Genomic DNA, 25,703 nt, shown 5'->3' with positions numbered 1-25,703 from the left:
TTTGCAAAAAGGGACCACTGCTTCTTAGAGGGTCAGCATAGTTGAATAGGCGGTAACCTATCTCAGACTAGTAGGCTAATTTGACATTTAAGTACCTATGTTAATTCAATTTCAGTTTGGCCTCATACCAGAATGTTCATTCAGTTTTAAGCTCTTTTCCATACAGTTATTCCTTGTGCTGGTCAAGAGTTCTACAGGAGTCCTTGTAACATCCAGACTTATAACCTCGGATTTCTGTGTGTAACTTAGAGTAGGTGCTATTTTTTTTTTTTTTTTTTTTTTGGCGGTACGCGGGCCTCTCACTGTTGTGGCCTCTCCCGTTGCGGAGCACAGGCTCCGGACACGCAGGCTCAGCGGCCATGGCTCACGGGCCCAGCCGCTCCGTGGCATGTGGGATCTTCCTGGACTGGGGCACAAACCCATGTCCCCTGCATCGACAGGCGGACTGTCAACCACTGCGCCACCAGGGAAGCCCAGAGCAGGTGCTTTTTGAGGACCTCTGTTGACCAAGAAAGCTTAGCATGATGCATCATTACTATGGTTATCATAAAGACACAAAGTGATGGCTCAGCTGCAGCAAGGGGTAGGAATAGCAAAAGAAGGACATAACCTTCCCTATCATCATAGGATTGATGTTATGAACTATAAGTGTGCTTTTTTTTGGCCATGCCCTGCAGCATATGGAATCTTAGTTCCCCGACCAGGGATCGAACCCCTGTCCCCTGCAGTGGAAGCACGGAATCCTAACCACGAGGGAATTCCCTCAACGTGCTTTTGAGGCTATGCAAAGCACCAACATTTTTACAAATACCTCAAAGGAATGACATCTCAATATCATGTAAGGACTTCCCTGATGGTCCAGTGGTTAAGACTCTGGGCTTCCACTGCAGAGGGCGGGGGTTTAATCCCTGGTTAAGGAAGTTCTGCATGCCAAAGTTCGGCCAAAAAAAAAAAAAAGATACACTCAATATCATGTAGATGGGGAAAGAGAGAAAGAGATAAAAAGAGATACCTCACTAGAGAAAAAAGAAGCCACTACATTTCTATGAAAACCGCAGGTCCCTCACTGAAGCAGGTGCCCTGCCCAGATCCCCATGTACCTTCTGCGAGGGGCCAGGTCCTACTGCTAATGACTTACACTGTAACTTTCTCTGGAGGAGCACCCTTGAGCAATGGGAGCCTCTCACCAGGAGGTGCCTAAGAGTTCTGTAAACACCCTCTCCACACACAACCCAAGCAGATTAGAGCTCTAATGACTGACAAAAGGCCTCTCCCCTGCCTCAAGGTGGAGCAGAGTCTGGGCACAATTTGCCTTCCAGAGCTCCCCTTGGGATCAGACTGAGGCTAGAGTTCACCTGAAATCACATTCTTGCTTAGCTCCTCCCCCTTGCCTATCGTGCTTTTCTCAGACCCTTACAGGTTTCTCCTGAGAGCACTCCCTCAATAAATCATTTGCACAGAGCATCGCTTTTCTCAGGCTCTGCTTCTAGGGCACCTGACCTAACACGCTCATTGTTCCTTCAGGCATTCAACCAATACATATTGGACAATATTTAAACAAAAAACAAATACCCTCAGATAAGGATAAGTATATAGTAAAAACAATAAGGCAGAGTATTAGGGTGGAGCGAGACTCAGGTGCAGCTATTTTAGATTGTGGGGTCCGGGAGGGCTTCTCTATGAGGAGCTGAGGGAAAGACCCCTGTGAACTCAAGGGGTGAAGTGGTCCAGGCAGACGAAACAGCAACAAGGGCTGGTGCGGCTGGAGTGTAGTAGGCACAAGAGAAGATGATTCAGTATGTTTGGGTGGAATGTTATGAACAGGCTGTTGTTTTATATCCTTATGCTTATTTGGTTTTGGTTTCAGAGATTTCCTCTTTAAGTGTACAGACAGTTCAGAAGTTGTTTTGGCCTCTGTCTGTGGAGAAAACCACATAGTAGTTCCACTTCGTGAGAGAACAGGAGAAGCTTTGGGAGCTCTTGATGTTAACATTGGCAGGAGTAAGATGTTGTTGTATCGAGAATTTAAAGATCTACAGAAAATGACGAAGGTGATCCAAGTTGCCTGCAATGAAATACTGGGCGAATTATCTGGAGAAATAAAGAAAAACTATATCTTAGGTATTGTACATGTGGCGACCATCTGAATTCATGGATTTAAAAAGTTTTGGGGAAATCACAGACAATGCAATGCAGGATGCATTTTCTAAAATGAACTGTTGCAATATATAGATCTTTCCACATGGAAGGATTTCCTTCTTGCAGTCTTGGGCTGATGAGTATGGGCTATAAATTCTAGCAAAGGGTAAGGAATCACATTTTCTTGGCTAGAGTCATGGTTTTAGAACTGGAAGGACTCATAAAGGCAATATACAAGTAGCATTTATTGGGTTGGCCAAAAAGGTCATTTGGGTTTTTCTGTAACATCTTATGGAAAAACCCGAATGATCCTTCTGGCCAGCCCAATATTAAATGTCACATCATGTGTCAAGCACTTTAAATATGTTATTTCAATTGGTCCTTACCATAACTCTATGAGGTGAATGGTGATTATTTCATTTTACAGATGAGGAAAGTAAAGTTCAGAGAAACAACTTGCACCAAATCACATAGTTAACAAGTGGTGAAGGCTGGATTTGCACCCCAGTTTGGGTGCTCTTTTCAGTACATTACACAGTGCTAACTCTTCGGAACATCTCATTTTACAGATAAAGAAGCTAACGCCTGTCAAAACAAAAGTCCAATAGCAAGCTAGTGCACGACCAAGTACAGGCCCCCCGTCCTTATGATTCCACATCCACTAGGCTACCCTTAGCACAAAATCAGTTTGGGCAGAAGGGAGGGAAGAAGGAAGCATGGAAACCTTTGGCTGCCTAGAATGGAATGACCAGAATTAGTAGAGTAACACTCTGGTGGGGTAAAACTGAAAGGTTTCTAGCCACTACACAGTGTGGGAGAAGAAGAAAAAAGAAAAGAAAACTCATGTCTTTTGAGCATCCACTATGTGTAAGACCTGGGGCTAAGCACTTTTACATATACCATCTCCTGTAATTCCCACAGCTCAACAGGGAAGTAGGGATCAGCTCTATCCTCACAGAAAATGAAAAGGAGGCTCAGAGAGACCGCAGAACCAATAAGAGGGAAAGTAGGTATTCAAACCAAGATCTAACTCCAAAAAAGTTTCCACATTTCCTCAAAGCCTCTTCCTGTGAACTTCACCAGGTGTAATTCCATTTTTGCCTTTTGATTTCGTGACTAGAGAAACGGATTGTTTAAAACCATAGGATATGGTCTTCTTTTTCCTGAAGAAAAAAAAAAGTTTTACTATATTATGTTCAGAATCCTATTAAAAAGTAGTGTGTGTACTAAACAACAATGTGGGATGTCATTCTATCATTCCAGAAATTGAAAATGTGGGAGCAGTCCAGCGGGCAGGCATTCTCTTCTTCCGAGTCATGCTGAAAGAGCTACAACAGTGCCTCCAGCTGCTTACCTCCATGGACTTTGTGTCACTGTTGCTCTATGATTATGATCTTCTGGCAGAGCCAAAATCACCAGACAGCCAGTCTCAGGAGTTGGAAGCCAACATAAGACTAGTACAAGACATCCTAAAAGGGATTATCTTGTTCTTTCATCCAGAATTGGAATTATCAAGTGACTTAGGAAATTGGGATCAGTGTAAACTGGTAAGTTTTTTTTTAAGTACACTTTATTGAAAAATATCCTACACAAGTTTAGATATACAAATCATAATTGCACAAATCCTAAGTATACAAAGGCAAGAATTTTTACACAATGAACATTTGTAACAGGCACCTAGATCAAGAAACAGAACATTAGTGGCATCCCCAAAGCCGTCCTCTGTACCGTACCCTCTCCCATCACCAGCTTCTCACACACACACACACACACACACACACACACACACACATGCACACTCACCCTCGGGTAACCAGAATCCTGACTTCTAACACCATAGACTGGTTTTGCCTGTTTTGAAGTGTATATAAATGGAATTATGTAAACTGATGAATTGGGCACTCTACTTCCACTTGTTGATGATTCCATAACTTTTGTTCTTTGTTCACAGTACGTTAACCAATACTTAGTCGAGAATATTTGTGACTTTGATCCAACTGCTAGGAAACTGAAGGTTAATTTAAAGCTCATTGATGAATATATCAGAGGTAAATTTCCACTTAATTTTGGTCTAAATCTATACCAAGAGCAACAAAACACAGTTGCAATCCAGAGACTTTTATTAGAATAAAGCAAGTGGCTCATACATTCAATTTTTAGGGGAAAATAGTTCTGATTATAGTCTTCTAAAAGGAGGGGCATTGTCTGTAATCTACTGCAATCCCCAAAGTGACTGTCTGTGCCACACGTATGAGAATTCAGAAGCACCTCTGTCTCCCACTTATTGACTACATGTTCATAATTCGCTAAAAAATAAAAGCAAATAGGGGCTGCAGTGAGACTAGGAGACAAGTATGTTAAGCAAAAAGGCAGCTATTATCTTTAGTTCCCATGAAGAACCGAAGAAAATAATAGATTATGAGTCTTTATAGACTAGTAATGTAGACTTTTTGGGAGGAGCATCAGCAGGAATCAAAGCAGTGAGGCTCCCAGGTTGGAAAAGGTGATGAGCTCTTTGACCACAGAGAACTGGTAACATATAAGGGTAAATATGCATATACAAGCACACATTTCTCTATGCGTGTATATTACCCCACCAGAGACCTAAGGCCAGTTTTGTTTTGTTCTGTTTTTGTTTTTTGCTGCTCGGCTTGTGGGATCTTAGTTCCCCAACCAGGGATCGAACCTAGGCCCTCGGCAGTGGAAGCACAGAGTCCTAACCACTGGACGGCCAGGGAATCCCCCTGAGGCCGTTTATATGAATAGAACAGTAAAGAGCGAACTTAAAAATTTGGTTCTTTTTTTTAAACTCATTTAGAAAACTCATCATTAATTGGAAAAATGGCTCTGTAGAAATCTCTTCACTAAGCCTATCCATCTCTCCCCCACTCTCTTTGGAGACTCTGGACCAAGTCACAAGGGTTTCTAGACTTCTGTGACACCTATATTAGGCAGAGTGGCTTAGAATCAGACTCCTAGGACAAGAGAAAGGAAAAGGCAACTCGGGGGAAGACAGCCACACTCTTCAGGCTGTCTGTGGCAGTGGAAGCACGTAGCACAGCGGAAGCACAAAGCAGTGAGCGAGGACGGGTGGATGAGAGAGAGAGAGATCTTCTGGCTTAGGAAGGAGAGATACTCCCAGAAGTTCGGGAGTGCTAGACACGAGATTCACATAAAAGTTAACATGGGGCTTCCCTGGTGGCGCAGTGGTTGAGAGTCTGCCTGCCGATGCAGGGGACACAGGTTTGTGCCCCAGTCCGGGAAGATCCCACATGCTGTGGAGCAGCTAGGCCCGTGAGCCATGGCCACTGAGCCTGCGCGTCCGGAGCCTGTGCTCCGCAATGGGAGAGGCCACAACAGTGAGAGGCCTGCGTACCGCCAAAAAAAAAAAAAAAAAGTTCACATGAATTCATGTGGACCGAGAGTGGTGTGAGTAAAGATTAGAATTCCGTTTGGAAGGTCTTCTGTGTGCCCTCAGGGCCATGGACTGATTCACAGAGCCTCTGCATTCACAGGTGTTGCAGTTATCACTTCTAAGGTGCTGTTTAAGGAAAACAGTAACGGCAGCAACAACAAAAACGAATACGTGTTCACTATATATTTGTATACACTGTACTTGGTCTATACTTGTTCACTGTTCACTGAGGACTTAAAACTCTAGCAGAAATATTTTCTATGTCAGTGCCTAGTTGCTGCTCTTCCCTTTGGAGTAGATTTAGTCCCTGCCTTGGGCCTGGCACTGCCCCACGTGTGACCCGTTTGTCTAATTGAGATTCTCCCTGAGTCCCTACTCCACTTTGGTCCCCATCCAACCTGCCAGCCCCTTGGCCTAGAACCAGATCCTGCTGCCACTTGTGTCCCTTCAGACTGATGTTCCCCTTCTTGGGCAAGGACTCAGGTACCCCCCCAAGTGTCCAGTCCAGTCCCTCTGTCAGATAGGAGCTAGGGATGAGGATCAGGCCCCTCCCCTCTCCACCTTGAAGGCATGTTCAGGAATTGGCTCTCAGCCCTTAATAAAGGCATCATCCATGGCATTGTACCAATGCTTCAAGGGAGTTTCTTCAGGCTCACCTCCGATTTGCCTATCAGAACTACCTCCTGTTGTCATATATAGCTCTTTTGTTTCAGGAAAACATGCAAATTTCTGTTTCCTTTGCTTGCCCCCACTTTGGACTGTGCTAGCTGATTCCTGAGTAGCCTTGATCTCCAATGCTCCCCAGCACTTTCTCTTCCAGCAGTGTCCTCAGGTGCCAGGAATTCCAACTGCAGTTAACAGCTGGATTCAGCCAGAAGCTAATATCCCCTAGGCTCCCCTACCACGGCCACCAAACCTTTAGCATTACCACAGTCTCTGAATCAATCAAGAAAGTTCAGACCACCCAGGTACCAACCCTCTCTCCTTCAGATGCAATTGTATCAGGAAATTCTAAGCTCCGCATTTGGGGAAAGGAAAGAGAACTCTTGGGGCACCCTTCTGCTTGTGCCAGAAAAAGAGGAGTCTTCTGGCAGGGCACTCTGCTGCCCAAGTTTATCTGAGCCTTCTTCTAGAAGTAAGTAAGGCCCCTACTCAATGACTCCACCCAGCATGAAATGCCACGAATACCTATAGGTTCTGCCCAGGATGGGGAGGGACTTTTGGCATAGCTCCAAACTCACCAAACCTTCCAAACTGATGATTTTGCCAAGAAAACAGAGTCAGGGCTGGTGATGTGCCCACACTTTTTTAGGGCTTCTGCTTCCAACTCTCACTCCACTTCATCCTAGCTCTAGCGAGATCATACGGTATTTGTCTTTGTCTGACTCATTTCACTTAACCTAATGCCCTGAAGTTTCATCCATGTTGTTGCAAATGGCAGGATTTCCTTATTTTTTATGACTGAACAATATTCCACTATATGTATATATCACATTTTCATTATTCATTCATCTGTCAGTGAACACCTAGGTTGTTCCCACGTCTTGGTTATTGTAAGTAACACTGCAGTGAACATGAGGGGTGCAGATATCTCTTCAAGATAGTGATTTCATTTCCTTCAGATGTATACCCAAAAATGGAATTGCTGGATCATATGGTAGTTCTATATATAATGTTTTGAGAAAACTCCATATTGTTTTCCATAGTGACTGCACCAATTTACATTCCTACCAACTGTGCATAAGGGTTCTCTTTTCTCCACATCCTGGCCAGCATTTGTTATTTCTTGGGGTTTTTTTGTTTGTTTGGTTTTTGTTTTGGTAATAGCCTTTCTAGCAGATGTGTTGTGATATCTCATCGTGGTTTTGATTTACATTTCTAGAAAGGGTTATTTTATATTCTGGTGGAATTCCAGGCAGCTGTGTCCCACCTTTATATTGAGACAGTCACCTTTGCAGGAGCACTGGGCAACTTTGTTCAGCAGGCTTGGCTTCCTAAGACTATGCCATTGCATGTGAATGTTGCTGACATACTTCCCTGTGGGGGACCCACTGACTCCAGTGACCACTCCCGGACAGCTGTGCATAGTGCATCAAAAGCCTGCTACCTTCTGTTACTCTGCCTAAAGTACTCATGTAGTTAGCCTTCTCTACCTGAAGACCCGTGACCTGACCACCTTGTAATGGATCTGTTCTCCTCACTCCATTTTGGACCTCTGATGCCAGCCTCGCCTGGTTTTTCTGTCCCATGTCGCCTTCCCAGTGGGTTTGGACAGATGTTTTCTACCAGGAAATGTTCTCAGACCTAGAGGTAAGAAGAGCTGTCTCCCATTCCAAGTGTGACCACAATCACTTTGCTATCTAGAAACTGTGTTTCTGCAAGTAGCCATACTTCCTCCCCACACCTAAATCCAAGCGTCTATAGGTGCACAGACACTGGTCTCAGCAGGAGTTCCCCAGGCCCTCCACTTTTCCTGCGAGAGACCCAGGGCTCCTCTTCCAAAGCGGCCACAGCCTCAGTGCTATCACCATCTATAAAGAAACTCACCAGCTTCCTCCATAAAATACCACCATGATCCTCCAAGAATGACAATGGAGGGAGATGCTCTACCATCAGGGGGCAGGACTGCTGGACTCACAGCCCTGATTAACTTCTGTCCTCAAGATTCACCTTTCCCCCGGGAGATCTTTCCCTAATTGCTATTGCCACCACCGTGGTGGCTCTACTGCGTGCTGTTCTCCATCCCTCTCCACTCCCAGAAGTGGGGCAAGACTCTCTCCTTCACCTCCCACTGCACAGCTAAAGATCAGACAGGATTCTACCAACCATCCAGAAATAGCAAATATGAATACAGCACTGAACTGAATCTGCAACTGTGAGGATGTGCCGGGTTCTTTTAAATGAGTCAGAATGAAATGGACAAGAAACCAAGAAAATTGTTTTGTCCTATTTGGCTTGGATTTGGTTACAGTTCCCTACCACCTTTTCAAACCTAGTATTCTTAGATAGTGGCCTCTTCCAAGACTTGTTCCTACTTGTCGGAAAAGAGCTGCTATCACAGTTAGATCTGGGTTTAAGAGGGAGTCTAGAGTGTGATATTTATGAGTTGCTCACGAATTTCAGGCTCTAGAGGTAGAAACATCCATTCCGTTCTAGAATAGATTCCCTTGTCCTGAAAAGAACCGCTTAAAGGGCCTTTTTAGTTAAGATATGAGACAAGTACTCACACACTGTTCAGGAACTATTTTGGAATTTGTTAAAGACCTGGGGCCTAGATGCTTGCCCATTTCCCATGCATTTCCCTTCCAGTTTCAAGTCATCTGGGGGAAAAAAAAAGAGAAAAATTAAATTAGCTATTTTCTTTCGTTCCTTATCACTCCTTCTGATTTTAAATTTTGAAGTTTTCCAATAGTAGTTATTGAATTATGAGAAAAATGGTTTTGTCAAGGTAACATCCCATTGCTTTGATATCTGATAAAGGCTGTTGAAAATCAGTTTAATGAGAACATTTTTCTATTTAAGGCAAACATATTTTCCAAGTTCCTTTGTCACTCATTTTTTTCATTTCAGTGGATGTTAAAACAATCTTTTATCCCAAAAGGATTATAAAAATTATATCATACTTTTTTTTTTTTTTTTTTTTTTGCGGTACGTGGGCCTCTCACTGTTGGGGCCTCTCCCATTGCAGAGCACAGGCTCCGGACGCGCAGGCTCAGTGGCCATTGTTCATGGGCCCAGCCATTCCGCGGCATGTGGGATCTTCCCAGACCAGGGCACGAACACATGTCCCCTGCATCGGCAGGCGGACTCTCAACCACTGCGCCACCAGGGAAGCCCTATATCATACTTTTTATTAAAGTACTTTAAAAGGTCAAATAGAACTAAAAGCCTTCTAACAAAGAAGTCACTAGCCCATCCCTTTCCTCTCTTTTCCCCAGTTCCTCTCACCATGCAATTCTTTTTGACTCTTTTGACTGTTTCTTCTGTTGTTTTCAAATTTTCTATATTTCTAATATTATGCACTATTGCTATCTTTTGAGTCATTAACTTAAGCCTTGTCAAATGATTTTCTTCTTATAGATGAAAGTTTAGTTCTGTTATACCACAATTTTCTTACCTTGCCCTCCCAATGAAATTGTATTACTATTTGGAGTTAAATCCAAATGCAATGTTTACATGATTTTGCCTATTCAGATATCCACAGCTGAGCATTGTAGCATATTTTGATCATTCCTTTTTCATTTTTCTTTTTCCTGAAGTAAATAATTGCCTTTTATTTTTTAAATTGCTTAGTTTTCTTTGTACTTCATAATTATTCTCACCCCTTCTATTTGTCTCTCCGTATTTTTAATTTCCCAAAAGGTCAGTTTTACCAGGTAATTTTTGTTGGTTTCAATTTCTTTTTTTCTTGAAGCCATCCTTTCTAGAGATCTTAATTTTCTTTGAATCTGGGGCCTTCCCCCACCCCAGATCTGCTCCTTAGCTGCCTTCCTGAAATTTATTTTGCTGCCGTCAGAGGCATTTACTTTGCCATTCTCTTCGTTCATTCTTCCTCGATCTACTCCCATGTTTTGAGGTAGCATATCTCTACTAGTTTCCTGAGCACTAGTGCATGAATGGTAAATTTTTTGAGACTTTTCACGTCTGAAGATGCTTTTATTCAACTGTCACATTTGATTTGTAGTTTGCTAGGAAGTGTAATTTTAAAGACATTGCCCCATTGTCTTTTTTTTTTTTTTTTGGCTGCGTTGGGTCTTCGTTGCTACGCCCGGGCTTTCTCTAGTTGCAGTGAGCGGGGGCTACTCTTCATTGCAGTGCGTGGGCTTCTCACTGCGGTGGCTTCTCTTGTTGTGGAGCATGGGCTCTAGGCACGCCGGCTTGAGTAGTTGTGGCACGCGGGCTCAGTAGTTGTGGTGCACAGGTTTGGTTGCTCCGAGGCATGTGGCATCTTCCCGGACCAGGGCTCGAACCCATGTCCCCTGCATTGGCCGGCGGATTCTTAACCACTGCGCCACCAGAGAAGTCCCCCATTGTCTTCTTTTAGAAATTGAGATATAATTCACATACCACAGATTTCACTCTTTTAAAGTATACCATTTAGTGGTTTTTAGTATGTTCACCAGGTTGTGCAATCATCACCACTATCTAATTTTAGAATATTTTCATCACTTTAGAAAGAAACCTGGTACCCATTAGCAGTCACTCTCCTTTGCCCCTCCCCACCCCAGCCCTTGGCAACCACTAATCTACTTACAGTATCTATATATTTGCCTATTCTGGACATTTCATATAAATGGAATCATACAATAGGTGGCTTTTGTATGTGGCTTCTTTCACTTAGCATAATGTTTCAGGGTTCATCTATGTCCAAGCATGTACCAGTACTACTTCATTACTTTCTAATAGCTGAATAATAGTCTATTATAAGGATATACCACATTTTATTTATCCATTTATCAGTCGATGGACATGTGAGTTGTTTCTACTTTTTGGCTATTATAAATAATACTGCTATGAATATTTGTTTACAAGTTTTTTTGTGAGTATATGTTTTCAGTTCTCTTGATACATAACTCCGAGTGGAATTGCTGGGTCATATGGAAACTCTATGGTTAACTTCTTGAGGAAATGGCTCCGTTGTTAGAAGAAACTTGGAAACTTCCAAGCTTGCTGTTGAAAAGAAGTCTGAAGCCTTTCTGATTCTGCGCATGTAACTTTCAGATTCTGTGCATGTTTTGTTTTGTTTCTCTCCAGAAGCTATAGAATTACTCCTTTATCTCCAAGACTGTGAAATTTCATAATGATATATCTTGATGTGGGTCTGTTTTCATCCATTGATCTGAGCACTCACTGGGCCTTTTCAGTTGTGAAACACAGGTTCTTAAGCCCTGATGATTTCCTCCATGGCATCAAGGCTGCTACTTACAGCTGTGCAGTCTGTGCACTGCACAGATGTGCCCTGCTGAGGATGGTGGGGGCTGAAATCTAACCAGAATTCCATACACTAAACTGTGTGCTTCAGCTTAAGGCTATATCTGCTTGGAGGAGGGGTATCTCTTTCCTCACACCTTTTTCTTTCTTTCTTTTTTTTTTTTTTTTTTTTGCGGTATGTGGGCCTCTCACTGTTGGGGCCTCTCCCGTTGCGGAGCACAGGCTCTGGACGTGCAGGCTCAACGGCCATGGCTCACGGGCCCAGCCGCTCCGCGGCATGTGGGATCTTCCCGGACAGGAGCACGAACCCATGTCCCCTGCGTCGGCAGGCGGACTGTCAACCACTGCGCCACCAGGGAAGCCCTCTTTTTTTTTTTTTTTAACTTTTAATTTTATATTGGAGTATAGCCGATTAACAGTGTTGTGATAGTTTCAGGTGCACGGCAAGGCAACTCAACCATACATATACATGTATCCATTCTCCCCCAGACTCTCCCCCATCCAGGCTGCCACGTAACATTGAGCAGAGTTCCCTGTGCTATACAGTAGATCATACACCTTTTTCTCCTCAGCAAGCCGTGTGCTTATAGAGTATATTCATCCATGGTAGGTGTCTTTTTCTTATTTACACAAAAATGACCTAGAGGTTAGTGGAGGCCCTACCCTCCCTTTTCTGTGTTCCCTCTTTGGAACTCCTCCTATTATTCAGACATGGGATCTCCTAGATTCAGCCTCAAAAATCCCTGTATTTTCTGTCCTATTTTCCATCTTTTTGTCTTTTTGTTTCACTTTCTGAGACATTCTCTCAACTTTTAATCCTACTGAATTTTTGTTTCTGTGCATTTTAATGTTTGAGAGCTTTTGTTGCTCTTGTTCTCTAAATATTTGCTTTCTACAACATGTTGTTCATATTTCATGAATGCAATGTCTTATCTCACTGAGAGTATTAATGTTAAGTATTTTTTGAAGTTTTCTTCTCCCTGTTGTTTCTCATCTTTCTGTTTTAGTGTTTTGGTCTCTGTATCTCATCTTCTCTACACCACACCACTGGGCAACCTTCCCTCCCCAACCTTAGAAATTTATTCCTCAGAGAAGGTAACCTAGAATTTCTCTGGACTGGGGGACGTCAGACACAACTGAGAGGGAGAGTACCAGAGTGAAAACAGGGAGAGTATTAGTGTGTTTACTGAATGCAAAGACCCCTGTAGGCTTCCCACACTAAGCTCCAAACAAAAAGGAGCAAACAACTGATACCTGTGCCATTGGAATACAAGAAAAAATATCATTCAACTTTTATTTGTAATGGTTTTATCACATCAATAGCGAGTTTCTATTTTTTGTTTAAAAATGTTTTAAAATAATTTAATTTAAATAAACAGTAAAGGGACTTCCCTGGTGGCGCAGTGGTTAAGAATCTACTTGCCAATTCAGGGGACACGGGTTTGAGCCCTGCTCCAGGAAGATCCCACATGCTGCAGAGCAACTAAGCCCGTGCGCCACAACGACTGAGCCTGTGCTCTGGAGCTCGCGAGCCACAACTACTGAGCCCACGTGCCACAACTACTGAAGCCCGTGCGCCTAGAGCCCGTGCTCCGCAACAAGAGAAGCCACTGCAGTGAGAAACCCGTGCACCGCAACGAAGAGTAGCCCCCGCTCACTGCAACTAGGGAAAGCCCGCATGCAGCAACAAAGACCCAATGCAACCAAAATTTTTTTAAAAAGATACACTGCTTGCTGATCTTGGGTTAGATTTTAGTTGAAAGGAGCAGTTACACTTTAACTTTTGGACTTGAAGCTTAAGGACTTCATTCTTTATTGCTTCGCACATCTTTCTAATTGTCTATAATTCCCAAAGGATTAATCCAGTGTTAAAGCAGAGATCCATAAATGGAATTTTAATTATAAATATCCTATAATACCCCAATGTTTTCAGCAGAATGAATTCCCTATGTAATTAAAAGTTTGATTAAGCTAGACCCTACAAAAATACCATAAAGTGTTTCTGAATTAATAGGTTCATAAACAGAGATTCAAAGTTTGACCCAGCAAGTCTTTAAACTCAGATATATTCAAATAATTTACTATATCCTTTACAAAGGAAGAATTACTAAATCTATGCGCATTGGAGCTCTGCTGAACTGCAGAGATCTGGCGTCTATCCACCACAAGAGGGCAGTAACACTCAACCGTTGTTACTGGGAACCCAGCCGACCGATGGAGGCTTCATTAGAGAAATCATTAGAGCCAGTTGTTAAGGCATCAATCTCTCATTGAAACGGGGCAGGGAAACAGGAACCTCCACCAGACAGGTTCGGAGCTTCTGTCCTCGGTAACAGTAAGACAGGAAATAAGCAACAGGGGCTTGTGAAAGGGAGCGATGTCGCTCCCCGTCCTCAAATCCTTGAATCACCGTGGAGATGGCTATTAGCTTAATAATGGCTGCAGATAGGGGTCTGATCATTTGGATGTCGGTAAGAACACTGGCAGGCGTCAATGCAACAGGGCTCTTAATGGGGATCTGGAAAAGGCAGAATAAAGGCTGTGGGCAGTAGCAGAGCTGTTATATCTCAGAAAATTAGTTAGGACTGGTATTAGGAGTGTTCTAGAGTGAAGTTTTATTTAATTTAGATTCATAACATTGGAATATTATGATAATCAAAGTAATCTTTGCAGCCTATAGCATTAACTTTTAAAGCTTCCAGGAAGCTAATTAATACAAAAAGCGATCAATTATAACAAATGCATCTCAATAGTTTAAGTATGTATGTTATTGGTCTAGTATTACCCATAATATCATATGAATCAGGGTTTTTTTTTTTTGTTTTTTTTTTTTTGTGGTATGTGGGCCTCTCACTGTTGTGGCCTCTCCCGTTGCGGAGCGCAGGCTCCGGACACGCAGGCTCTGCGGCCATGGCTCAGCGGCCATGGCTCACGAGCCCAGCCGCTCCGCGGCATGTGGGATCTTCCCAGACCGGGGCACGAACCCGTGTCCCCTGCATCGGCAGGCGAACTCTCAACCACTGCGCCACCAGGGAAGCCCTGAATCAAGAATTTTTAATGTGCTCTCATGACCAGCATCTGTTTTAATTTTTATTCATAATTGTCACTAATGTTACTGAAAAGACAGTATTTGAAAAGCCTAACTTAATTATTCCACAATTTAATGTTGTTTCAATCAACATTTATTAAACACCTACAACTGAGAGAAGACAGTACCTCTGTGTGTGTGCGTGCGTGTGTTAAAACAGAATTTTAGAAAATTGTACCCACGTGTTTTAAAGTGAGCTTCAAATAAAAATGAGACTTGAGTATGTTTTCCATATTTTATGTGCCTTTCCTGTCCCACATTGTACCTTTGTGGTAGTGATGCCTTCAAAACCATAGAAAGTCTAAGCCTAATTCAGGGAAATTTGTTCCTTCATGTTGATAGAAGATAGGGAAATAATATATGTTCTGTTTTGTCATCCTAATAGATATCCATAAGTGACATAATTGTCAGTGTTGTTAATGAGCTACTGTATAGAAAGCATTTAAAACCTCTTATTCAATTATAAGTATCACTTAATAGTTTGATTCAACTCAAATCAGCAAACATTTATTGGGTTAGGAACTGTATTAGACACTAGAAGTAACAAAAATGAGTAAAACATAGACCTGAGGGTAGAAGGCACCTGAAAGAAGGAAGGTAATTAACATTTTTTTGAGCAACTACTCTGTGACAGATTTTTGCATATCTTTTCTCATTAATCCTCATAGCAATTCTGAGTTATCTCTGTTTTTTGGAAGAAAAAACAGGCTCAGAGCAATTAAGTGACTTTTTTCAAGGTCACAAAACTAGTTGGGGTACAGCCAAGATTAGAACTCAGATCCTTTCAACTTTAAAGTATATTCTCTTTCCATTGGACCATTCTATCTGAATATTAGTCACTGACTGACTCCTGGGAAAAAGTAACTTTTACGAATGGCAGCTTAATAGTTAGCAGTCTAACAAATGAAATGTTTTGGTGTACAGTGATTATATGTTTAAAAATAATTTTTAATTAGGAAATATTTCAAACACAGAAGTTAGAGACTAACACCTGTGTAGTCGTTATGGAGCCATATTCTATATCCAAGCTTAACATTATGCATGGTTGAGTCAGACTTTCTTAAAGAAAGAAAACATTATAGGAACAGTTGAGACTTTCTATACCCCTCCCTGATCCCATTCTCTTCTTTTCCTCCCTAGAGCTAATATTATTATGAATTTGGTGTTTATCAGTTTCATCATGATTTCTTACTTTTACTACATGCCTATGAATCCATAAACAATATAATATTTTCAGGTTTTAAAATTGTTTTTAACTATATCCAAAAGAACATACTATTCTACAACTTACTGTTCTCAACAGTATGTTTTTGAGATTTATCCACAATGATATATGTAGCTCTAGTTCTTTGTTAAATGCTGTGTAGTATTCCAAATTTATTTATCCATTTTCCTGTAATTACATATTTAAACAGGATTCTGCTATGGTTTTGACTCAAAATATATCGAATGAACTTTTGTCATAATTTATATTTTAGTATTAAAATATATTTTAGTAATAAAAGTACAAAACTATTCACACTTTCTTTTTTCTTGGTGCAGATCATTCTAGAATTGAAGTATGGACATTTGGTAATACTGCTATCGAATACTTATACCACTGGGCACACATCTGTTCAGCTCTTATGAAGCTGAACAAAAAAATAAATAGTGCCATTTCACCCCCATTGCCATCCGAGACTGACTCCTATGTGTATGCAAAATGCCAGGGGGAAGCTTGCTAGGGAAATGCTAATGGAACTGCTACTGTATTTACAGTATTTTTGTCATGTTCAGTTTTGTTTGTTAACTATAAAATAAAATATTTTCATTTGGAAAGGAGTGCCGCATAAACATATTCTTCTCCTAGACATTTATCTCAGTGCTTTATAAAACCAAAAGTGCTACCTAAGGAGAAATTTGATCTAAAAAATATCCAGTTAAGGTAGCCATAACGAAATGTATGTTATAGAATATATTTTAAAGTTTCCTTTTAGTTTTAGCATTGTATCTGGCATGGGACTATTACGGTTCGTTGGGCAGAGTTATTTTAATTTTTCTAAAGTACAAGCGAAGAAAGACTGAGGATTTAGAAAAAATGGCAGTTTTTACATCAAAAGAGCACCAAGTAATAAAGATTTTAAGCAATGGACTGGGAATTGTTTTTCTAATTTTTCAAAGACTTATATGAGCACCACTTCCTCCCCATCCCCATCTCCACCCCCCACCCCTACTTACTTTAACAACTTAAAAGTTATTTCAATGAATAGAAATTCTGGGAAAATGTTTGTCCATGACTCACGGAAAAAAGAAGACACTTTTTTAAAATAACAAAATCCTCTCAAGTTCAAGAACTGCAAAAAGAATTTATATTTATTTAAAGCTTCTTACTACAGCAAACTTTACTGCTCTGTTGTGAGATTTCATCTTTGCAATAAGATATCTGATGACAGAGTCCATTTTTAATAAAATTTTGGGAAATTAAACTTCATTTTCTTTATTTGGTTGACAAAATGTGATGTGTTCCAAACATCTTATATTTTGAGATTGGAGGTCCCTTTTTAACCTTTTCTGATAAGATGGCAGTGTTATTACCAGGCCTCATCTCTTGGATGATCGCATGCCCAGTTTTAACCTATAAGCCTGTTTCATATTTGGAAGTGGTCTTTTCAGGGCATTTGCAGCAACATTTCTAGGAACAATGTTCTTGAAGATATTAAACTGATAGCCACATATCGTGATGGCTTCAGATCAAGCTTGTAAAGAGTCCACTGTGAATACAAATGGCATTTTAGGCAGCAAGGAGGGGAAATTTTTGCAGACTGCCACCTGTTTAACCATTATCATGGTTATTATTTTATTAGCTCTTTCTCCATAGTTTATAGGTAACAATGATACTGCATGGTGTAGACCATCCAGACCACTTTCCTTTATCATGGAGTTAACTAAATGGCATCCAGCTTAATGATAAAATTATCACACACTTGCATGGCATTTTAACTTGTTTGAAGTATCAGCATTTTCACATACTAGCTCATTTGATCCTCCTCATAACGTGTAAGGTGGCAGTCTCGATATTACAATACTATGCCCATCTTATAACCAAGGAAATAGGCTCAAAGAGTGAGTTATTTAGGTCACAACAGCTAGTAAGAGGCACACACATGTCCTAATTTCTGTTTTATTGCTCTTGCCAGCATTCCAGACATCTCACCAACACTTTCCAGACTTTACTAGGCTAAAGACTATGCTATTAGTCTTTTGGAAACTACTTTAGAATTAAGCAACCAACAGGGTTGAATTTATCTAACTATCGTTCAAGTAAAATCCTATCCCTTAACACCAGGAGTTTACTCTTTTAGTGAAGAGGATGTTATTTATGCTTGACAAAAATTTAGATGTAGGTTTATATTTAAACTATTTATTTGACTCAATAGATTTATTGATTTATTTGTATTTACATATACTTCAGAAGCTTAGACTTGATTTAATTGGATTTTTTTATTAGCTCTTTCTCCATATTTTATAGGTAACAATGATACTGCATGGTGTAGACCATCCAGACCACTTTCCTTTATAATTACAGCTTTCCATGGTCCAGAAACAACATAAGGTTTCAAGACAATGATATTGGAATCCCAGAAAAGCTCCTATTGGCTCTTTTAACAGCTTTATTGAAATATAACACATATATTATACAATTCACATACTTAATGAAAATGCTTTTTAGTATATTCACAAAATTGTGCAACCATTTACAACTATCAATTTCAGAACATTTTCATCACCCCCATAAAAACTCCATACCTATTAGCAATCACTCCCCATTTTTCCCCACCCCAGCCCTAGGCAACTACTAACCTTGCTTTCTCTATGGGTTTGCCTGTTCTGGATATTTTATATGAAAGGAATCATACATTATGTGGTCTTTTGTGGCTGACTTCCCATTCCTTCATAATCTAAATGTGATCAAGCAACCAGCTGCCCTTAACTTCCACAGACATCCCCAATCTACGGACTCAGAAGACCCTTTGCAGGTAATTTAGGGAATTTTCATTCCTCTTCTGTAAGGTTTTATGCAATGCCACTCCCACCTAACCCCACCCTACATCATCAACTCTATGTTCTTCCCCTCCCCTCCATGACCTTATTATAAAGACTTCTCAGCAGGCAAGATCAATTCATTAAATATTGCCTATGTCTTTCTCTGTAGGCATTGTAATTCCCCTTGGTGGGTGTTCCATCTCCTAGTCATTAACCATATTTTACCTCTCCTCAACCTACTGCCTGAGCTTAAAGGCAATGGGAGAATACAGAAGCTTGCATTATATAGGATATCGAGCTGGATAACTTTGTGTAACTAATTCCCCATCCAGTCTCCATAAGTAAGAGGCAGACAGCCCAGGCAGGAGGCTTTATTTTTACCCTTTATCGATTCTTTTTATTTTAAGCAAAGTAACACATGCTCATAGTTTAAAAAGTCCTTCTGTCATACAAGGTCTATCAAGACCAGAGCATTTCCCAGCTCAACCTCACCCCTACTTTCCTTGCTTCTAAGTCATCTACTTTCAGTTCTTTTATCTCAGGAGTTAATAAACAGCCCACAAGCTAAATCTGGCTAGTTGCCTGTCATGATAAAGTTTTATTGGAAAAGCCATGCCCATATTGTCTATGACTGCTTTCATACCACTGGGCAGAGCTGAGTAGCTGCCACAGAGACCTATGACCCATAAAGCCTAAATATTTACTATCTAACCCTTTGCATAAAAAATTTGCCAACCCGTATTCTGGCTGTAGTTTTGACATGTGCCTCCATATTGCAAAATAACATGCTGTGTGACTTTTTTTTTTCCTGAATTAGGCAATATTTATTAACCTCCCAGTATGCAATACAAAGATTTAGCTCCTTCCCCAGTGTGTGCATCCACACACACACAAACACATACACATTTCCCACTCCTTCCTTCTTCCCAATATAATTACATAGTAACTTAGATCAGAATAGCTGGATATTCAGTGTTTGCATTATCATGATCATGTATGCTATTTAGGGCTTAGCTATGTAGTAAGTTACAATTATTTTCCTTTCCTGAACATCTTTTTGCTTTCCCTGGCGTTTGTGTCGAAAGAAAACTTTTGGAGTGGCTGGAGTGACTATAAAGATATCAGACAAAGTAGATTTCAGAGCAAAGAATATTACTGTGATAAAGGTCATTCCATAATGAAAAAATGGTCAATTAATTAAGAAGACATAAAAATCTTAAATAGTTACACACCTAATAACATAGTTCCAAAACACACAGAGCAAAAACTAATAGGACTGCAGGTCCATAGAGAACAGAAGTAGATTACTGGTTGCCTACTGTTGCGGGGGCGGGGGGAGGTAAATGGGAGTGACTAATGGTTACATGGGTTTTTTTCTGGGTATTGAAAGTATCCTAAAATTGCTTGTGATGATGGTAGCACAACTCTCTGAATATATTAAAAACCATTGAATTGTACGGTTTTGTTTTTTTTTGGCTGCGTGGCATGGTGAACGGGATCTTAGTTCCGGTACCAGGGATCGAACCCATGGGCCCTGCAGTAGAAGTGCAGAGTCTTACCCACTGGACTGCCAGGGAAGTCCTGAATTGTATGCTTTAAATGGGTGAATTGCACAGTATGTGAATTATGTCTCAATAAAGCTGTTTAAAAAAAAGATGTTTATACTAAATAGAAATCTGGTTTTACACAAAGATATGGAGACACTGGAAATGGTAAATATGTGAATAAACATAATATTTTTCTTTTCTTTTTACATTGACCTATTTATTATATAAGGGATATGATAAAGTATACATATAAACAACCAGATAGAGATACATAGGTGAGGTCAGGAAGGGTGCTTCTGTCCTCAAGAAGTTGGGGTGTACCACCCTCTGGGCAGGTGGATATGTTCACCAACCTGGAAGCTCTTAGAATTCCATACTTTTGGGTTGTTTATGGAGGCTTCATTATGTAGGCATGATGGATCATTAATTTGGTTTAAAACCCCTCTCTTCTTCCCGGAGGATGGGAGGTGGGGTAGAAAGTTTCAAGCTTCTAACTATGGTGTGGTCTCTCTGGTGACTAGCCCCCATGCTGATGCTATCCAGAAGCCCACCAAGAGTTACCTCATTGGAACAAAATAACGCCTTTCACCCAGGGAATGAGGAACTAGGGTCAAAGACCAAGTATCAAAACAACAGTTGCTCTTAGTGCTCTAATTACTCAGGAAATCACAAAGGTTTTAGGAGCTCTGTACTGGGAATCTGAGACAGAAACCAATATATGTGTCTATATATGTATATATATTTTTTCCCCCTTATTTCACTGTGCCCCAAGCAGATTTCATATTTGGTTTCTATCTAGCCTTACCCTAATCACTTTGGGGGAAAAAAAGACATTCAGCATATTCCTATATGCAAAGCTATATAATTCCTTTAATAATATATCTCAGCATTAATTCATTTAGAAGAGTGGATATCAAAATGTGGTCTGTGGACTCCCAAAGGTCCCTAAAACACTTTTGGGATTTTCCAGGTCAAAACTATATTTCTAACAATTTGCCTCACACCAGTGTGCAATTGAACTTTGCAGAGGCTTCATGATGTGTGATGATGCCATCGTTCTGACAGCTAATAGAACGTGTGCCTGTGGATTCTTTTGCATTTTCTTTCAACTTTATTTCTTCCAGTTTTATTAAGATATAATTAACATACAGCACTGTATAAGTTTACGGTGTACAGCATAATAATTTGACTTACATACATTATGAAATGATTACAATAAATTTAGTGAACATACATCATTTCACATAGATATAAAAGAAAAAGAAAAAATATTTTTCTTTGTGATGAGAACTCTTGGGATTTACCCTCTTAACTACTTGCATATATAACATACAGCAATGTCAACTATATTAATCATGTTGTACATTACATCCTAATACTTTTTTATCTTATAACTGGAAGTTTGTGCCCTTTGACCATCCAATTCCTCCTCCCACTACCCCACCCTTTCCTGCTAAAAAGAAAAAAAAGAAAAAGAAATCTGGATCTACACATACGCAGCCACGGGAAATGGTAAATATGTGGATAAACATAACATTTTTCTTATTTAAAAATATTTTTAAAAGATAATTGTTTAAAGCAAAAATGATAATTTATTGTGCATTTATAACATAGGTAGAAGTAAAATGTGTGACAAATACAGCACAAAGTCTCAGAGAGGGAAAATGGAACTATACTTTTATAAAGTTTTTATACTATACAGAAAGTGCTTCATTCTTACTTGAAGGTAGACTGTGATAAGTTAAAGATGTGTACCAGAAACCCTAAAGCAAAACCTTAAAAAAAAAAAAAAAGCAAAGTATGGCCAATAAGCCAACAAAGAAGTTGAAGCATAAAAATCTTAAGCAGAGTCATAAAAATTTATTAATTCAAAAGGGCGGGGGAAGGTGGAGGGGGGAGCACAAAAAACAGATAGGAAAAAGAGAAAACAAATTGCAACTATACTAATAACTGCTTTAATGAAAATGTTCTAAATACCCACGTTAAAAGGAACAAATTGCCAGACTGGATAAAAAAGCAAGACCCAACTATATGCTATCAACAAGAGAACCACTTTAAATATAAAGACACAAACTAATTAAAATAGGTTAAAAGTAAAAGGACGGGAAAGGTACACTATGCTAACAATGCTGGTTACATTAATATCAGATAAAGTAGATAAAAATAAATAAAAAAATAAAGAGGATCATTTCTTAATGGTATAGGGGGTCAATGTAAGAGGACACAACAATCCTACATGTTTATATATCTAATAACAAAACTTCAAAATACATGAAACAAAACATGACAGGAGTAAAAAGAGAAATAGACAAATCCACAATTACAGCTGGAGATTTTAACATTCTTCTGTCGGTAATTCAAAAGATCTCTTTGCTGTTACTAGTTTGGAAAGGGCCGAGAATGAGTGGGTCCACAGGTGAAGTGTGACTAGCATTTTTAAAAAAGTATCATATATAATTTTACTTCCTATACCCAGTGGTACCACGGTATTTTATTAATCGTTTCTGTCCTATAATGAGATACTTAGCGTACAGATTTTCATCTTCTGCCAAATTACCCTGAGCCAGGTATACTCACACTGAGTACCTCGGGGGCGGGGGGGGGGGGGGGGAATCGATAGCCTATGGCAGTGGTTTTCAAACTTGAGTATCAGAATTACCTGGAGGGCTTGTTAAAATTCAGATTTCTGGGCCCCGTCCCAGAGTTTCTGATTCCGTAGATGTGGAACAGAGCCGGAAATTTTGCATTTCTAACAAAGTCCCGGGTGATGCCGATTCTGCTGGTCCCAGGACCACTCTCTGCGAACCTCCGGCCTAAAATTTTGCCATTCCTTTCTTCACACTGATTTCGAGGCAGTCTGTCGGTTTTCAAAACAACGCCCAAAACCAAGCATCAGATTCCCAGCAGTGCGGAAGCAACACAAAACGCGAACCCAGCCGGTAGGCGGGGTCTAGGCCGCCCAAACCCGCGCGAGAGCTCACGTTCGACGTCGGCGTCTGCGTCAGCGTCACGTCGGCGTCGGCCACGTTCAGCGGAGACGGGAGCAAGATGGCGATTCCGGGCAGGCAGTGAGTGACCTGGGAGTTAGGGTTAGGCTGGGGAGTGAGACACCACGGCGACTGTGTCTTTGGCCGAGCAGTAGAAGTGCGCTGGAAGTGAAGGGGCTGTGTCGTCAGGGATAGAGATGGGGGAAAGCGAGAAATCCTGAGGAACATATATTCCCATCCCCCCCCACATTTTCCAGGATGGAAGCCCGAAGTTTCAGGGAGAAACTTGTGAGGAAATAAAGGAAGTTAGGCTGAGGGGCAGAGAGCGAGACTTTTCTATTTTCCAAAAGCTCGGTCTGAGGCCCCTCAGTCTTGCTTCCTACCCCGCGCTTGAGTTTCTCCCCGGTTGGATGCTTTCAGGGGCAATGAGAAGAGAGACAATTCCTGGCTTTCTTAGAGGGCCTTGTTCTACTTGGCAGGTCAAGTTCTGATTACCGCCCTCCCTTCTCGGTTTAGGACTGTTGTGCTGAGAAGCCACAGAAAAGGGTAGGCATATAGGGAATTGGGGTATACGTTGCCACAAAAGAGACAAATGTTATATGTTCTTGGAAGTTTTATCTTTGATGTATAATCCTCGCTTGTGATGCGGCCTTCTGTGATTTCTGCGTCTTAAAGGCCAAAACGTGAGAAACTAAATGAGTTGGATCTGATGGGATGGTTCTTTCAGGTGCTCCAAGACAAAGCAAGTGTGCTTAATAAAGTGTAATGGCAATTTGCCCCGTGGCTACTTGGGTTTCTCAGTTAATGTAATCTTTTAAAAAATTTTCATGGGTGACATTAACCTTTATCCAATAACTTCTTTAAAATTGTGTACCCAATAGGAAAAAAAACAAGTATTTTCTTGACTCTTGTTAGATCACAAGGATAATTTAGAGCATTTTTATTTTTAGTGGACATCAACTGAGCTTTCCACTAACATGTTCTTTTTAAAACCTTGCTATCATTTCACCATCTAAAACATTTCTGAACTCTTCATTCACTTCCCTTCTTTGATTAAAATGGTATTTTGATTTTGGCCCACAAATAATCACTTAAAATAATAATTATAAAATCTTAGTGCATATTAGAACTTTTAGATAGTTGAAAATCAGAACCAGTGTTATATGTTCATAGGTTATGTGACATGTTTTGACTTGGTAGCTTCGTCTGGAAGAGGTAGTGGCTGTATTATTGTTTAACATTTAAATATAATGGTGTAATTTCTATTTCAAAAAAAAAAATGCAGGTATGGGCTTACTTTGCCAAAGAAAGCACAGCAGTTGCACCCTGTTTTGCAAAAACCTTCAGTGTTTGGGAATGATTCTGATGATGATGATGAGGTAAGGGAAACTGTTTTTCTACCGCATTGTTGGAAATTTTTTTTTTAAATTGAACTTGTGAATTTAATGTCTTTGCTTGCTTTAGATATTTGTTAATACAGCATATCTGTAGCATTATAATTTACAGAATTATCAAAAAGAATAAAGAAGAAAGGTCTGCTTTTTTTTTTGTAGGTGATACACAGATAATCTAAGAGATTTTTTTTTTCCCAAGGCTATGAACTTCAGTTATTTTTAAGCAGTTATACAGAGTAATTTCAGACAATAATACTGATATATAACAAAATTGTTGCTGTAAAGATCCCTGGAAATAAGCTATTAAGATGTTGCCAGTTTCCTAGAAATTTTTATTAACAAAGTAGTTTCTTATGAGACTACTTTTGTGGTTACTCAGTGTCTGCTAAGTGTAGTTATTCAGTTGTAATATGGTAGTGTATAAAGTTAGCATTGATGATAATGACATCTAATATGAACATTATATGTTTTAGCAGCCAAAACAGTGTTTTCCTATGAAGCCCCAGTTTACAGCAGTTTATAAAACCCCCAAATGTGTGCTTATTTAATACTTCAGTTATTTTCTGTATTTCTAAAAGACTTCGTATCAATTTCATACTTCCTTTGAAAAAATCACTTCTCTTTCAGTTTTTACTAATAATATAATAGCATAGTTAGGTAATTGAACATATTTGATCCTTTGCTTCTTTTCTTCTGTTGAAGAAATAGACTCTAGATGGCTTACATTTTTTAAAGTTGATAATTTACATATAATTTGCATATAAACTTATGGATTTTAAGTGTACAGGTTGGTGACTTTTGACAAATATATACACCCCAGTCAAGATGTATTGTAGAATATTTCTCTCTTCCCTGAAAGTTCTTTAACGCCCCTTTGCAGTTAGTTTGCTTCCCCACATTATGCCCCAGACAACTATCTCATTGTGGTTTTGATTTGCATTTTACTTACGACCAAGGATATTGGCCATTTATGTAACATCTTTAGAGAAATGTCTCTTCATATCATTTGCCTAGTTTTTAATTGGGTTGTCATTTTGTTATGAGTTGTAAGATTCCTTTATACATTCTAGATACAAGTCTCTTATTAGATGTAATTTGTAAATATTTTCTCCCATTCTGTGAATTGTCTTTTCACTTTCTTGATAACGTCCTTTGAAGTACAAAAGTTCAGTTTTGAGA

The 25,703-nt window shown here is 40.0% G+C and overlaps 2 protein-coding genes across 4 annotated transcripts in view; both read left to right on the top strand.

The window, feature by feature from the left end:
* EFCAB5 (EF-hand calcium binding domain 5) overlaps nucleotides 1–16,516 on the top strand; it is a 78,323-nt gene extending 61,807 nt beyond the window's left edge. Inside the window, exons 17-20 of the mRNA XM_060134899.1 lie at nucleotides 1,868–2,121; nucleotides 3,403–3,686; nucleotides 4,091–4,187; nucleotides 16,116–16,516. Coding sequence (XP_059990882.1) covers nucleotides 1,868–2,121; nucleotides 3,403–3,686; nucleotides 4,091–4,187; nucleotides 16,116–16,297 — 817 coding nt within the window. The 3' untranslated portion in view covers nucleotides 16,298–16,516. The remainder of the gene's footprint in view (nucleotides 1–1,867; nucleotides 2,122–3,402; nucleotides 3,687–4,090; nucleotides 4,188–16,115) is intronic.
* Nucleotides 16,517–23,169: 6,653 nt separating this feature from the next.
* NSRP1 (nuclear speckle splicing regulatory protein 1) overlaps nucleotides 23,170–25,703 on the top strand; it is a 66,597-nt gene continuing 64,063 nt past the window's right edge. Inside the window, exons 1-3 of one of the 3 annotated variants that reach the window (XM_060133015.1) lie at nucleotides 23,199–23,211; nucleotides 23,610–23,676; nucleotides 24,416–24,509. Coding sequence is in view for 1 of the 3 variants with exons in the window: in XM_060133014.1 (XP_059988997.1) it covers nucleotides 23,192–23,211; nucleotides 24,416–24,509 (114 nt within the window). In the remaining 2 variants the exon portion in view is untranslated. Of the gene's footprint in view, nucleotides 23,212–23,609; nucleotides 23,677–23,788; nucleotides 23,814–24,415; nucleotides 24,510–25,703 lie in introns of those variants that run through there. The other 2 variants (XM_060133014.1, XM_060133016.1) reach the window with 2 other exon arrangements.

Source organism: Lagenorhynchus albirostris, chromosome 20 (assembly GCF_949774975.1).
Source record: "Lagenorhynchus albirostris chromosome 20, mLagAlb1.1, whole genome shotgun sequence".
NCBI classification, from domain to species: domain Eukaryota; kingdom Metazoa; phylum Chordata; class Mammalia; order Artiodactyla; family Delphinidae; genus Lagenorhynchus; species Lagenorhynchus albirostris.
This window is presented reverse-complemented; position numbering and strand designations above follow the sequence as displayed.